At 47.2% G+C, this 15,372-nt stretch overlaps 1 protein-coding gene across 1 annotated transcript in view; it reads left to right on the plus strand.

The window, feature by feature from the left end:
• PDLIM4 (PDZ and LIM domain 4) overlaps nt 1–15,324 on the plus strand; it is a 44,446-nt gene extending 29,122 nt beyond the window's left edge. Inside the window, exons 4-7 of the mRNA XM_058034702.1 lie at nt 3,560–3,738; nt 7,758–7,915; nt 11,573–11,693; nt 12,564–15,324. Coding sequence (XP_057890685.1) covers nt 3,560–3,738; nt 7,758–7,915; nt 11,573–11,693; nt 12,564–12,768 — 663 coding nt within the window. The 3' untranslated portion in view covers nt 12,769–15,324. The remainder of the gene's footprint in view (nt 1–3,559; nt 3,739–7,757; nt 7,916–11,572; nt 11,694–12,563) is intronic.
• The last annotated feature ends 48 nt before the right edge of the window (nt 15,325–15,372 follow it).

The following is a 15,372-nucleotide window of genomic DNA, read 5'->3' on the forward strand; positions in this document are numbered from 1 at the left end:
GGTTGAAAGGGGCCTTAAAGCTCATCTAGTTCCACACCCCTTCCATGCCCAGGGACACCTTCCCCTATCCCAGGTTGCTCCAAGCCCCATCCAATCTGGCCTTGAACACTTCCAGGGATGAGGCAGCCACAGCTTCCCTGGGCAGCCTGTGCCAGGGCCTCACCACCCTCACAGGGAAGAATTTCTCCCTAAAATCCCCTCTAAACCTGCCCTCTGTCAGTGTGAAACCATTCCCCCTTGTCCTGTCACTACATGCCCTTGTGCAGTACAGCCTGTCCTGGGAATATGGGCAGGCTGGGGCTCCAGCTTGAGTTGTGTTTCATGTGAACATTGTCTGCAGCCTTTTTTCAAAAAGAACGTCTGATTTTAAGAATTTGGTCTCTTAATTAGAGAGATCTGAAAAACTAATTTGGTATTTAGGTGACAGCTGTGAAAGGAGTGTAGTGAGAAGGATGTGATGGATAAGGCTTTCCTTCAGACTGTGGTATACATTTGTTAGGATCCAGTTTAAACCCAGAAAAGTGAGGAAAGCTGAGTCTCTGTGTATAAACCACAAAGAACTTTGAAGGTTCAAAATATACCCAAAAACTAGATTAAAACCAAATGAGGCACCATATTGGTGCCAAAAAATGGATGTATTTTTTATTTAATAGTAAAAGAGGCAAAGAGAAAGAAAGAGAAAAGAAAGAGAGAAAAAGAAGGGGGGGGGGGGGGAGAGAGAGAGAGAGAGAGAGAGACAGGGGTTAGGTGGAACCATCACCCATCCAACAATGGGGTCCCAACAATGTCTTGTCTCATTTTGTCTGGTCTGTGGTGGTGTGGGTCCCACATCACACTGCTGCACGCTAAAGAGTGCAGGATTCCATGGATAAATAGGACATTTTGCAATATGCATTACAAAAACAGACAAGCATGAAAAAACAAATTGGGAGTTTCTGGTTTGTAAGCTGAAAGATTTCTCCTTGAGAGTTCACAGGCCAGCTCTTAAGAAGAGTTTGCAAGCACAGTTTAAGAAAGGCCATAAAAAGCAGGAAGAAAATCCAGCAAAAAAAGCAAATTAGGCCTCAAAAGGGGGAAATCTGAACTGATCTTGAATTTGACAACTGGAAAGAAATCCATCTGGTTCTGGGTTTCTGAGGGTGAATGTGTGAATGTTTTGCACTCAGACCTTGCAGAGGTCTCACTGCCTTTGAGAGGAAGAGGAGACTGAGCTCTGGCCTGGGAGCAGCATTTTGTGGTGCAGGAGGAGCCTCTTGATCCCTTTGGATGCTGCTGGGTCACCTGTGGCTTTATACCATGGCTGAGCAAAGGTGAGCTGCCACCACCATGAGCATCCTCCTCCCACAGGGACAGGGAGCTGGTGGCACTGCCAGGCAGTGCAGGAAGGCTCTGTTTCCTCCCCTCCATCAAGGGCCTCCTTTTGGAGAGTGCCCAAGCAATAAGTTTTAGCTTTATAGCAACATTTGGTCCTGATGTACAAATTGCTGAGCTTAACAGGGACGAAGGGGCAACGCTTTACAAACTGCTCTGGATTTAAGCAAGTCCATGGAGATGATGGTCTGGAGGAGGTTTCCATTCTGGAAACAGCTGCCAGTTCCATGGTCTGGATGGCACCAGTGTACATGTGAGGTCAGAGGAGAGGACCCAGCCCTCTCCTGCAGCCACCCTGGACTGAGTGTGAATCTGGCCCAGATAATTAAAGGTGATGGCTTTCTCAAAGCATTGCTGTCAGTGCTTCCACCCATATGGGCCATTGCTTTTATCCCAAAAAAATGTTTATGATCCTTCTTTTCCTCTCTGCAGCATAGTTGAGTGTTTTCTTTATTTCCCTTGAAATAATAATCAAAATCTGGGAATTGGGAACACATAGCCTGCTTGTGTGTGTATATATATGGTTGGGTTTTTTCAAGACTATAAATTGGGGAACAGTTAAAATTATATTATTCCTGGCAGCAAAATTCCTTTTTTTAATAGACAATTTGAAGTTATTATGTTGGAAGCAGTTTTCCCCACGTGTTTGTGCATGTGTGGTGTGGAGGGAACTGTGCCAAGAGGGCTCCAGGCAGCTTCTGAGGCAGGGGGAGTTGCTGGGAGCTTGCTGAAGGCTGCAGGCTTTCAGCTGATGGTAGGAAAAAAACCTCGAAGACACCATCTTGCAGTTCTTAAGTAAGCTTGGTTGTATCAATGGACATTTTGCCTTAGGAAGAACTGAAGAATTGGACTTTCAAGCTCCTTTTCTAGCGGGATCTGGTTATTACTTCTCTTAGCTGTTGGTTTTTACAAGGTTTGTGAGTGCCAGTGTGTTCTCCTGTGCACTAGGGATAGACAGTTGTTTCTAATTCGTATTTATTGGATTATTTTAGTCAAAAATAAGCTTTGTATCAGAGCCTCACGATATACACTTCATTATTTGCTCACAGGATGGTGTTTTATTTCCCTGCTTGGCTTTTTATCAGCTTCAATCTACTGAAAAGCTGGTGGAAGGCAGCTGTGTTGGGGAGCTGCCCTAGAACAAATTAAACCAGGTTAAATAGATTCCTGCCTCTTACACATCATCTATGTCTTTCATCAGCCCAGGCATGTTTGTGACTCAGATGGCTGGAAATAGCAGCCAACGTGTGTCCATGGGCTGTGTCCAGCTTCCTGCTGCTTTTCCCAGTTGCTGGGGTTAGCTCCTCTCCCCATAGTGAGTTTTTGCAGGCAAAGCCTGGCTCAGGTGACATTAGCAGTAGGTATTGCTTGGTTTATGGGTGTGGATGGGACTGACTAATAGCACACCCGTGTATGTGGAATTCCATGTGTGTGGAATAACACATAGGTAATGTTTGACATCGGTAAAATGGTAAAATAATGTGGAAAATTTGTCATTTAATGGCATCTGAGTTCCTGACTTGAGGTCATATGACAAAAATATTTCCACAGTTTACCTTGGGACTTAAAAAGCAAATGGAAATATGAATATCAAGCTAAACCCTTGACTGATGTGTTTCTCACACTGTAAATGACTAATCTTATTTGGGGAGAAAACCTTCCTAAATGAACGTGGATCTGTGTGGACAAGGGTGGCTGCAAGTGAAAATCCCAGGACTGATCCCTTGGCCTCGGGGGTTGCCCATCCTGCCTGTGGAGCTGCCTAGCCTGGGTTTATCCTGTTTGGCTGATAGAAATGGAAGAGATGGCCCTGAAGTCAGGAGCACAGCAGGTGTGCTCAGAGTGATGGAACGTGGAATAAGAAGTAGACTCACAGCCTTTCTTTTAAAGAAACAGCACATATGCTTTTACATATATAATAAATGCAGGAGAAATAAATGCAGAATATTTGGCAGTGGCTCACCATGGAGAAACAGCAAATTCATTTGGTTGGGGACCAAGGGGAGCTGTGTAGATTCAGCACAATTTAACTGCAGGTCAAGGCTGAATTTTCCTTTTCCTGCTGCACATCTCTGTTTTCCACAGCACGCACAAAATGTTATTACTGCAAACTGCATGTCCAAACACAGCCCCTCCATGTGTATCACACACTATAAATCTCATGTTTTCTGCTTTCTTTCTCTTCCAGGACAGTGGCCCTGCCCAGAGCAGGAGGTCCATGTCCCATGGAGCTGGGGGCAGCCCTGTGGACAGCAAGCAGATGCTGAACATGCAGCATCACCAACCAACCCGGCTGTACACGAACAACAGCTCTGAGTCAGCCCTTCCAGGCCAGCTGAGTGGACTCCACATCACTCCTGCACACAGGTAGGAGCAGGGCAGGGCTTGGCTCTGCATCTGCTGCTGCTCCTGCTAACTAAGGTTCAGGGAGTGCACAGAAGCTGCTGTGCTCCTGAGGTCATGGAATCCTAGACTCACTTCAGTTGGAAACACCTTCAAGATCATCCTCTCTAACCATTGACTTAACTCTGCCAAGTCCATCAGGATGCTGGGCTGGTCAAATGTAGGTGGGAGGAGAAAAGAAACTAGCCAAATAAACAAAACAAAGCAAAAATAAAAAGGCTTGGAGATGGCAATTTCTGAACAAAATAGCCACATTTACATAGGTAGCAACTGCAACATTAAATTGAAGCTTGTGAAGCAATGCTCAGGTTTGCATCTTGGTGAAGGTGCTCACTCTCCAGATCTCTGTTAAGATCCTTCTTTTGCTGATGTGAGTAGGCAGATTAGTGTCCCCTAGGTACAGTCCCCCAGCTGGGATTAATGCCAAGGAAGACAAGAGGAGGACAGGTTTAAATTGGATATTAGCAAAAATTTCTTCACCAACAAGGTTGTCAAGCCTTGGCACAGGCTGCCTGGGGCAATGGTGGAGTCACCATACTTGGAGGGACTTAACAGACATGTGGGTGTTTCTCCTGGGGACATGGTTTAGTAGTGGCCTTGGTAGTACTGGGGGAATGGTTTGGCTTGATGATCTTAGAGGACTTTTCTTACCTAAACAATTCCATGGCTCTGTGAGTGTCACAGACAATAATATTTTGTTTATACTTTGTTTTTTCAAAGTGTATCTCCAAGGCAGGATGGAGGGTGCTGTGCTCCTAGGAGTGGGGATCACCTTGCCACAGACCTAGGAGCCAATACTTGCCCTGGAAGCTGGAGATACTGGCTGAAAGGATGAACTCCAGTAACTGGGATGTTTATAAGTGTAGGATCTGCTCAGTGCAGCTGTCCGGGAGGCTGAGAAATAAATAATGCTCCTAGGAAAGAAAAGGCTTTTGTGTAGCCAAGAATGGTTTGGGTGAATAACTCAGACTTTGAGACAAGCCAGGTTGTGGACTGAGATGCTTTCACATGGCTTATGAGGATCTGATTTATGTTCTTCCAAACTGGCAAAATATCCTGCAAGAAAGTAATGTCTGTATCGCAAAAAGAGTTTCTTTTCAGCTTGGGAACTCTGTGTCTGCATGAATCTGCATTTCAGTGATGCAGCAAGCCAGCTCATTCCCTGTGCTGCTCTGGGAGAGTTATTGAAGTTGGAAAGAGGAGAACTGCACAAAAAATAGAGGACAAAATCTGGTATTTTCTTCAAATGAGCCTAAAGCAAGGACATTCACTTGGGTCTTTGAGTAGAATTGGGGCAGGAGTGCATTTTCTTTGTATTGCAGTACATTTTCTTTGATGAGGCTGGGCTGGTGTCATGATTTGACCCTGGCCAAATGCCAGGCACCACTAAAATCACTTGCTTACCCTCTCTTGCTTTCAGCTGGGTAGAGGAGAGGGAAAAAGAAATAACAAACGGCTCATGAGTTGAGATGAGGACTGGGAGAAAACACTCTAAGGGCAAAACAGGTTCAAATTTATAGGTAAGAAGTAAATTGATTATTAACAGAGTAAAAGGAGGCTAATGAGAAGTAAAATAAGCCTTTAAAACACCTATTCCCCGGCCCCAGCCCTCCTTTCCCAGTGACAGCACAGGACAAAACAGGGTGTGGGGGTTTTGGCCAGCTCATCACCTGAGATTTTTCTGTTCTCTCAGGGAGAGAAGTCTGTTCTCTGCTATGCTGCGAGTCCTTCCCATGGGGCAAACAAGTGTTCCCAAAACTGTAGTGGCCTGGGTCACTCATCCACAGGGTGCAGTCCTAAGGATAGGCTGCTCTAGTTTGGCAGCGAGGCCCCTCTCTGTGTCTCTGCAAGCAGGAGCCCTCTCTCCATTCGGGTCTCCCACTGGATCTCAGCTTTCTCTGCCATCCTCCCACTCTGCCGTGAGCACTTTTTCCATGGGCTGTGAGTGGATCTCTACACCCCTGTGCACTTCCTGCATTACAGGGGGACAGTCTGTTTCATCACAGCCTTTACCAGAGCTTGCAAAGGAATTTTGGCACCAACACCTGGAGCACCTCCTCTCCCTCTTTGTTTTTCCACTGACCTTGGTGCCGCCATGTTGTTTTCCCTCACATGTCCTCATTTCTTCCTCTTCTCTGACTAGAAGAAAAGCTGCTGCTCGTAGATACCATTGCCAACAAGTTCCACTAATTCAAAAATTCTTGTAGGATCCCACAGAACTGAGAGGTCGATTTTGTCTAGGTTCTGTGTGAGGGAGTCTCTGGCCTTGTTTTCACCACAGGCCAGGCCCTGCCGCCATGTTTCCAGCAGTGGCGGCCGCGGCCCCGGCGCTGTTTAATGTCTGCAGGGCACGGGGAAGGAGAAGCCACTGGTGCCCCTTTGCCTCCCTGCCCACAGCGTGGCTGGGCAGGCATGGCTGGGCAGGCAGGGCAAGGCTCACCGCAGGCCATGCCAAGATGGTGGCAGCCATGGCCCTGTATTGCCACAAGCCGGGCCAGGAATGGACCCCCATTGCAGTGCCTCGCTATCCCTGGAAAGTCTGCCCCTGCATCGTTTTGATTTTCTACTTAAATATGTCATCACTGAGGCATTACCAACCTCTCTAATTGGGCCAGCAGCATGTCCAGCTTCAGAGCCATCAGAGATTGGCTCTGTCAGACATGGTGGAAGCTTCCAGCAGCTTCTCACAGACGCTACCCTTGTGGGGCCCCTCCCTGCTGCTACCAACAAACCAGGTTGTGCCAAATTAACACAGCTGGCCAAAACCTGCCCTTTGCCATTGACAATGTGTGAATTGACGTAGGAGTGAGCTGTAGCAGGGTAGAGAAGCACTGGGAACACACCTGCAGGGTTTGGACTGGTTGGGAGTCACAGGGATGGGTCCATGGCTCTGCACCACCCAGGCTGGTCCTCACCTCCCACAGGGAGCAGAGTTGCTGGAGAGTCACTACCAGAATATGGAGCTGTAGCCATTCTCTGAAAGTGACTTTTGCTGGAGGTTTTTTTCTCCTTCCTTCTTTCTTTCTTAGAAAGTGAATGTTATTTCTTTTGTTTATTTGTTTAAGCAGACATGAGTATAACACTGGTGGAGAAAATGATCCAGATGATAGCTAAAGTATGTGAAGCTGATGGAGTTCAGGGCTCTTGCTGTTTTTACTGGTTTTATAATGACCTTGATGACCTGCTCTATAAAAAGGAAGAGGAGCCCCTTCCCCTGGAGCTGTGCTGTGTGTTGGGGCCTCTGGAGCACAACAGCACTTGGATTCAGCTTTTCTCAGCAGGACGTTTAAGCATATACCTGAAATATATTTGATTCCAGACCATGCTTTTCATTTTTTGATGTTTTGGACTGAAATAATGGTTTAAATTGCTATTTGTTGTCTGTGCATCCCAAACGCTCCTCATACAGAGAGGAGCAGCTCCAGGCTGAAGGCAGGAGGTGGGGGTTACAGGGCAGCCCCAGTGTCCCCCTCCCTGGTGAGGTGGTTTTCTCAGTTAAGCTGTGCTCTGTGTTTGTGATGTACCTACAGTAACACCAGCTTCACAGGAAGCACTTGTGGGTGGTGAGGGATTTTGCTGTCCTGCCTGGCACATGCTCTCCAGATGCCCTTACAAGGGGTGGGTGCATGCTCTGACCCTACACAGTTAATGAAATGCATGTTTTTTTCCCATTTTATCAATAAATTCCATGGGTAGCAAAGCAATTTACAGCATTTGCAAGCAGCTGCCTTCTTTCCTGAAGGCATCTGGTAACTGGGCCAGCCCTTGCTGTGTTGCTCAATGGGAGCCCAACAGGGAACAAGTTTAACCTCCTTGGTTCAACAACTGTTCCTGTGCCAGACATACCTCCAGGCAGGGAAACACATGAAAACAGAGGTGCTTAATTGAATCTGTGGGAATGTGGAGATTTCAGTACCTCCCTGATGAGCTGACAGTAGCTGTTTCTGTTTGACTTGAGCCTTTCTTTCTTTGCTTTAAACCAGCATTGACCCCGTGAAGTCTCTCCCACGGAACAGAAATGGGATTGATGTGGAGTCCGATGTCTACAAGATGCTCCAGGATTATGAAAAGCCCGTTTCAGAGCCAAAGCAGTCTGGATCCTTCCGGTACTTGCAGGGCATGTTGGAGGCCAGTGAGAATGGTAAGGGGGTTGGCACCCAAGCACCCTCCTGTGAGGAGACCCACTGGGATGGCAGGCTTCAAATCAGTGTTTCACATACTCCTGTTTACCAGATTTTGTGGCTGACTTGAGCACCATGTGAAAGCTGGATTTGTAAGCAGCGTGGCAGCTGTTTTCTGAGATGGTTTATGAGATGTGATGGCCCTAAGCAGTTGTGTAAGATCACTGTTGGAGAACCTGGTCTGGTTAAGTAAATGGCATTTGCATAAGGACGTGGGATGGTCCTCAGCAAGGCAGGGATAGAGATCAGGAGCTCTTGGCTCACTTCTCAGGTCTGTCACAGCTTCCTGCCCATGTTGTTAACACATTAAATAATAAGATCCCAAATCTATACATTTCAGCTTCTTTTTTATTTTATTTGCCTTTCACCGTCAAGTCTATTGGGGCTTTTATGTTCAAATTTTTAGGCTTTGCTTTACAGTCTTACAGGGCAAGACCCCTCTTTCTGTTTCCTTCCAAGGGCCCCATACTGCAATCATGTGAATCCAGGAACATATCTTTTATGAGAAAATACCAACTGCTGTAAATCTCATTATGGAGCCGTGAGAGGTAGTGAGTTGGGCTGTTGCATTTCAGTTTGTTTGTGTCAAATGTTGGAGAAGTCTGTTCTTTGACTAGAAGGATGTTGATTCTTGCTTCACAAGAAGCACAATTGCAGGTAACTTCTGATCATCATGGAATTCCACCAGTATTGGTTTTCTCAGTGGGACTGAGCCATAGTTGCAAAGCATGAGATAGAATCAACCTCAGAAGCACTGGGTATATTATTGTATTTTATATTAGTAATACAGCCCCTGGATTGGCAGTATTAAAGCCCTTGGATGGATGTTAAATACAAGCCTCAGTTGGACCTTCAGGTCCTTCAAGACCTCCAGGAGCAAGGACAAATCTGCTTCTTCTCCAGTCACCTTGTTAGGAAGAAGTAAATGGGAAGTGACTGTGTTAATCCCAATTAGTAATGCTGCTGCCTTCCTCCCTTCTCTGTCCCAGGGAAAGGGAACAAAATTCAAGCTTTGCTGGTTTGCTCCTGCCTCCCCCTGCATCCTGCAGCACTGGGCTGGCAGAAACCCAGTGCTAAGAGGAAGGGAGAAAGAAAAGGCTGGGGAACAAAGAGGTGCCAGGACAAATCCCCACATCCTGAGACTGTGCAGCCAGTCCTGGATATGTGTTCATCAGCATTCTCTGGCTCTAACCTATCACCAGTGCAACACTGTGTGTTGGACTGCAGCCTGACAGGCTGCTTTTGGTACCAGCCAGTATGGGACAGGCTGGAGCAGTCACTGTCACCTGGGTTCCACCATTCTCCCTCTCAGTAGTGTGGAGGGGATGTGTGACTGCCTGCTGGCACAGCCTCACTTATGCCTTGGTCACTCCAACTCTGTTTATTTCACAAGGGATGAGAAATTAGGTGAAAAGCATCTCTGCTTGGCATGAAGCTCTGTGATGTTCCAGCACGTTTTCAATCCTAAGTGTTCCTGCTGGGTTTGTTTTACAGCTGCCACCCCTGCTCCTTTATCCTTAAGCCTAAAATTACACATTTTGACCTGAGCCTGCTCTGCATTGTCCTTTTAAAGTCAAGCTCTCCTCTCCCAAGGAGCTGAGTGTCTTGGACAACAATCTGTTTTATATAGAATGTATTCCTACTGGAAGCATTTTAGCCCTATCCCACACCCTTAGGGAGCAGTGCCCACCCTCATATACACCCATAACCCAGAAAGGACAAAAAACTCCAGCCATAACATGGATGGCATGGTGGGGGCTGTGGAGTTAAAGCATTTTACTGCCTTGCTGAAGACCATAAATCACCATGAGACTGGGCTGGTAAATAGAAGGAAATGATACACAGTTCAAGAAGATGGGAAGCAGCTTTCTCTGCAGGGTTCATTTTGCTGTAAAATCCCTTTTTTTTTTTTTTTCCCTTCTTTCCTTTTTTAAGCAGCTTATGCAAGCACTCTGCATGAGAGGCAGTGACAGCTTAACTGTTAAATGTTGGCAGATGAGCCTGTCTAGTCCAAGCATGCTGTGTCTCATGCTGGGAGAAGCCAACAGCTTGAGCAGTTGCTTCAGTTTATTTCCAGCAAGGCAGCGGAAGGATTCACCAAGGGGCTTGGCTGGAGCCAGCCAAGTACTCCTCTGGTGGAGTAGCCCTGCTCTGCTCTTGGGCAGTCACTCCTGCATGTATGAAAGCTCTTTCATAGAGCATTCATGCTCTTTCATAGAGCATTGCCCAACACTGTGCTGTGTTTTGGGGAGGTGGGGTCTGGTGGGAAGTTGGTCCTTTTGGTTTTACCCCCTCAGCTGGCACTGCTGGCAGCGTTGGCCTCTGTGTCAGAGCCATGGCTGGAGAGGGGGGCTGTGGTGGGAAGGTGCCTGTGCACCCCAGGGGATGAGTCAGGGGTGCACCCTCCTTCCCATCTGGGCCCAGGACAATAAACACTCCTGGAGAGCAGGGGTCTCTTTTCTGAGTAATGCCCTTCAGAATGTATCTGTGGTGTGACCCTGCCTCAGGGCTGTGAGCAACCAGCAGTGATGATGCATCAGGCTCCAGGTACTCAAAATTCCCTTTAGGAAAGGCAGAGATGCTTCTGGAGCCATGGGAGGCACTTACACTGGATTTTGCTCTGAAGCTGCCAAAACTGGCACAGAGTATGTGCAGGTACCTAGGTCAGAAAGTGCTTGTGGCCTACTGAGACCTTCTGGGCATCAGGACTTGAAGCCCATGTTTACAATGGACCCTGGACTGAAACACCTTGGAAGCTCAGGGAGTGTGGCATATTAGAACTCTGGAGAAGACTTGTTCATCCAAGAGCTCCTCTGCTGCTTTTCCAAACTGTGAGCCAGGTGGTCCTTCTTCATGAGCCTTTCCTTTCTATGACCTTAGGCAATCACAGAGGAACCATGGATCAATATATGCCAAACAGACCCCAGTCAGTTGTCAGCTGTGGAAAACCATGCAGTCAATACTGGAAGATTTTAAGTACCCCGGGAGTTGGCAACAAGCATGTTGGTGTTGTCCAGAATTGGAGGGCAGATGGTAGAGGGTCTGTAGGGAGTGGGAGCAGCAACACTGAAAATTCTGCTATGATATTTTTCATATGCACAAAATCTTCATTGCTTCCTTTCCTGTTGCTGGACCTTCATTAAAGGAGGTCTGATGCCTCAGAAGACCTTATCTTCTATCACAGTATTTTGATTTATATTATTTGAACTTAAATGTGTGCTCTAGGAAGAAAAGTGCACATGATTCTATTATTGTTAGGTTCAATTTGCCTCATTCTCTGAAATTCTTTCATGGATGGAACTTTTTTTTTGGTGGGGGGATGGGGAGGAGTGACTTTTCTGAGCTCTTCACTTTATGATTTTGAACTAAGTACTATTATAGTCAAATTAACTTCTCATCTCTAGATCACAGCTGCTCTGCATTTTGACAAGGTCTATGTCTGTTGACCTGGTGCTGTCCTGGAACTTCCAAGGAAGTTGCAGGTTCTATTATGACATGCAGGCTCCATCTGACTCTGTAAGGGAAAAGGAAAAAAAAAGGAAGAAGAAGAAAGAAGAGGGGAAAAAACAGCTCTGAGAGGCTAAGTTTTTAATCTGTGTCTTTATAATTCTTGGCAGGTGAAAAACTCGACAAACTGAGCAACCCCCGGAACATCAAGTCCCCGGTGCCAAAGCTTGGTGGCCCCATGTCTGGGCTGCAGATGCTCCCCGAGTGCACCCGCTGCAGGAATGGCATTGTGTAAGTGTGCTGCCTCACCAGGGCCCCTGTGCAGTGGGGACAGTGACACTGGGACGTGGCTGGGTTGGGTCCTGCCAGGCACGTGGGTTAGAATTTATAGCAGAATACCTTGAATCCCTTTCTGGCTTTTTCTAACCATATCTAAACCTGAGCAATGCAGTTTGGATTGCCCCTTTTAAGGGAATCTCGCAAGGGATGATTTATGGGATGGTTTGTGCCCTGCTTATCATAGTAGCTGCCCAGGGACTATGAATAGCACCACAGCACCAAGCACTCCTTCACTGCCTTACAAGGGCTGTGGGAGAAACACCTTGAGTGTTGAGAAGACAGCTGGTTTGTTTGTTTCTTGAAGAGTTACTCTCTGACAGATGGATGTTTGTTTCAGATAGTATAGGTGGTTTTATGCTTTGTTGGTTGTAATTTGTGACCTGTTGTAATTTATGTTCTGCTGTAATTTACATCCTGCTCAAGCCAAATTTGCTGGCTGAGTGTGAGCTGTGCCTGCAGTGGTATTGTTGCTGGAGCTGTGAGTGAGGGTCTGTTCCACAAGTCATAGCATCTGCAAGTGCTCAGCCCCAGTCCTTGCAGATGATTTTCAGATCCAGGCTGAGTGTAGATATTCAGGGCTCTGTTTTGCACCAAGCTGTGGAGCAGTGCTGCTGGGTGTGGAGCACCCTGCCTGCAGAAGCACAGTGAAGCCACACCTGGAGTGAGGTGGCAGCTTTGGGTGGGCTGAGAACCCCTGATAACACCCTTACATGTCCCTGCACGCTGCTTTCCTCCACTTTACTGTTTCACTTGAGGCAGCAGGAAAAGCTGTTCATGCTCCTCGTTCCTCCGCCTCACTCGAGCTCTCCGGATCTCTCGCAGGGGCACCATCGTCAAGGCTCGGGACAAGCTCTACCACCCCGAGTGCTTCATGTGTGACGACTGTGGCCTCAACCTGAAGCAGAGGGGGTATTTCTTCATCGAGGAGCAGCTGTACTGCGAGACACACGCCAAGGAGAGGGTTAAGCCCCCCGAAGGATATGACGTGGTGGCTGTTTATCCAAACGCCAAAGTTGAACTCGTCTAAGGCTGGGCTGTGCTCTGGAGAGGTGGGGTGGCCCACCCACGTCCTCCTGCCAGCTGCAAGCACTGGGGCTGTAATCAACCCCCATGACCAAAGCCCAAGTTCAAATGCCTTTTCCTAGATAAAACCGTTTACACTTGGGATCTCCGGGGAATGGTGTTGAAAGCATTCAAACAGGTTTTGCCCTTCTTTTTGACACTCTGCTTTTTGCTGTGTTGGGTTATTAGTCTGTGCTGTAATCTTATCCAAGATCTGTGTAAATATTGATTAATTCTCTACTCTCTTTCATATAAAACCTGTATTCCTTTTTTTTTTCCTTTTTTTTTTGTGCCCTCCTTCTACTGAAGATGTTTTAGAAGATGTTTTAAAAGCTCAAAGAAAATAAGGCACTTTAACAAAAGAAGCTGTCTCTTATGTCCTGACCCTAATCTCCTGTCCTGTGGCTGCCCAGTGATTAAAAACCAACCCCTGAGAGTCAGGACAATACCAGTGGGTGCCTCACTCAGCTGCATCCCAGCAGATGTGCCAAGGAAGGGTGGTCTCCTAAAACAGTAATTACAGTGAGACTCTCTGGACCAGGGCAGTGCAGTTTGAGGCTGCCAAGGACTGATTCAAGTTCCCAAGAGATCTCCACACTGAGTGTGTCATGAGGCCTTTTTCTTCCTCCTTCTACTCCTAATTCCATTATTCTGTTATCTAATGACTCAAGCACACCTTGAAGGGACACTGCAGCAGTCTGGAGCACCCTTTGATTATCCCCACCTCCTACATTTCTGCCCACAGCTGCCTTTGCTTTGGCCATTGTGACTATTCCCCAATTTTTGCTGTAATTTTACAGTCCTTTATTTCTAAATCCTCGGATTGCTGCTATCTGGGTCTGCCTCCCAGCAGAGAGGGGGTGATAAAATCCCTCCAGGCACTTAGGGAATAACCAGAGCTTGGGTGAGCCCCAGGTCCCAGGGCAGCAGGATTGTGTTTATACCCATCTCCTAAGGCTGTGCTTTCAGCCAGGTCCATCATCCACTTTATTTGACAGGGAAAAGATTTAGTGGCTCTTGAAATGTTTCTTTGTTAGAGAAATGTGGTTTTTTTTCATGTTAGAGGAAGGAGAGAGGGAGCTGACTTGCTCAGCTGCTGGGTACTGCTGTGCAAAGTGATGGGAGCTGTGTCTTTGGTACCACAAGGTTATTTCTGCTTTGCAACAGCCTCAGTCTTCTTCCTCCTTATTTTGAGAGAGAAAGGATGTGGGGGAGAAAAATAAATGCTTGTGCTTGCTTTCCTTCCATGGAAAAGGAAAATAAGAAATGGAGTGATGGGCAAAGCACCCCTTTCTCTCCTGGCTCTCCATAAGAGGGGAAATTGGGGATTGGCACAGGATTGGGAGCATGATCCTAGATGAGCAGGTAATTTCTTCCTACAGGTTCTGCACCCCAGAAGGGATTTTAGGGTGTTACTGGTCTTCATCTAGACCTCTTCATGCAGTGCTTTACAGAGACACAGCAGCTCCTGCCCCATGTCCTGCAGCCTCCTAGCAGCCTGGGCCCCCTCCAGCTGGGTACCACAGGGATGCTGGCTCTGTGCATTCCTGCTAGCAGGGGGACATCCAGAGGACATTCTCCTCCTTCTGCCATCAGGAATTTTTAATTATTAAAGTACAAGAAATGTGGAAATTTTATCACAGTTCTGAACCATGTTTTTCTTGTATTTGCATGGCCTTGCTTGGTCAGTTGGACCCTCTGAAGGGGGGAATGTTTGGGACAAGTGTAAAGGAGGAGGTGGTAATCAGGTGGGAAGTATTACTGCCCTGGCTTGCAGGGCTCTGCTTGGAGCTCCTTGGAGTGCCCTTGTCAGAAACATTTATTCTGAATTCCTCTGTTATCCTTATACATTGCTGGTTTGAGCTCTGGTGCCTGTAGCTTGAGAGTTCAAGCTTCACCAAAATCCAGGACTGAATACTTCCAGCTGCATGATGGAAGACTCCCAACATGAATGGCACAGGATGCCCTTCCCTGTTTCCAGGCAGGCAGTTGGAGCTGCCAGTGGTGCTGTTTGTCACTCCCTGAGGCTCTTGTCCCCATTTGACTCTACCTGCATGGTGGCCATGTCCTGCAGGATGCCAGGAATCTGCAGCCCTGATACAGGGAGCACCAAGAAGTTCATAAGTGGGTTCATTGCTCTCATTTTAAACACCTAGCTGAGCAGGCTGCTGCCAGGGCACCCTTGGTGGTCTTGCTTGGCTGCCACACCAGTGGAATGCTGGGCATGGAGCTGTTCATCTAATGATCCCAAGTTCCCTCAAATCAATATTCCCACATGGCATCTCATGATACCCTTTCTTAGGAGTAATCCATTCACCTGATCCCCCTGCAGAGCTTGGAGCTGCCTCACACAGGCCCATCTCAGGGCACATGGTTTCCTGGCTTCAGGCCACCCTGTTCCTGTTGTGAGGCTTGCAGGAGCAGCCACAAGTGTCACCTTCTCTGTCACCAGATAATGCTGTTAAACTCTGTAAAATGTGGGGAGGGTACTGTTTGTATGAAACAAAAAATAAAATTGTATTATGGGTTTTGTCTCACATCACTTGGCCTTTGCCTGGTCTGTATGTGT

Source organism: Melospiza georgiana, chromosome 15 (genome assembly GCF_028018845.1).
Source record: "Melospiza georgiana isolate bMelGeo1 chromosome 15, bMelGeo1.pri, whole genome shotgun sequence".
In the NCBI taxonomy this organism is placed as follows: Eukaryota; Metazoa; Chordata; class Aves; order Passeriformes; family Passerellidae; genus Melospiza; species Melospiza georgiana.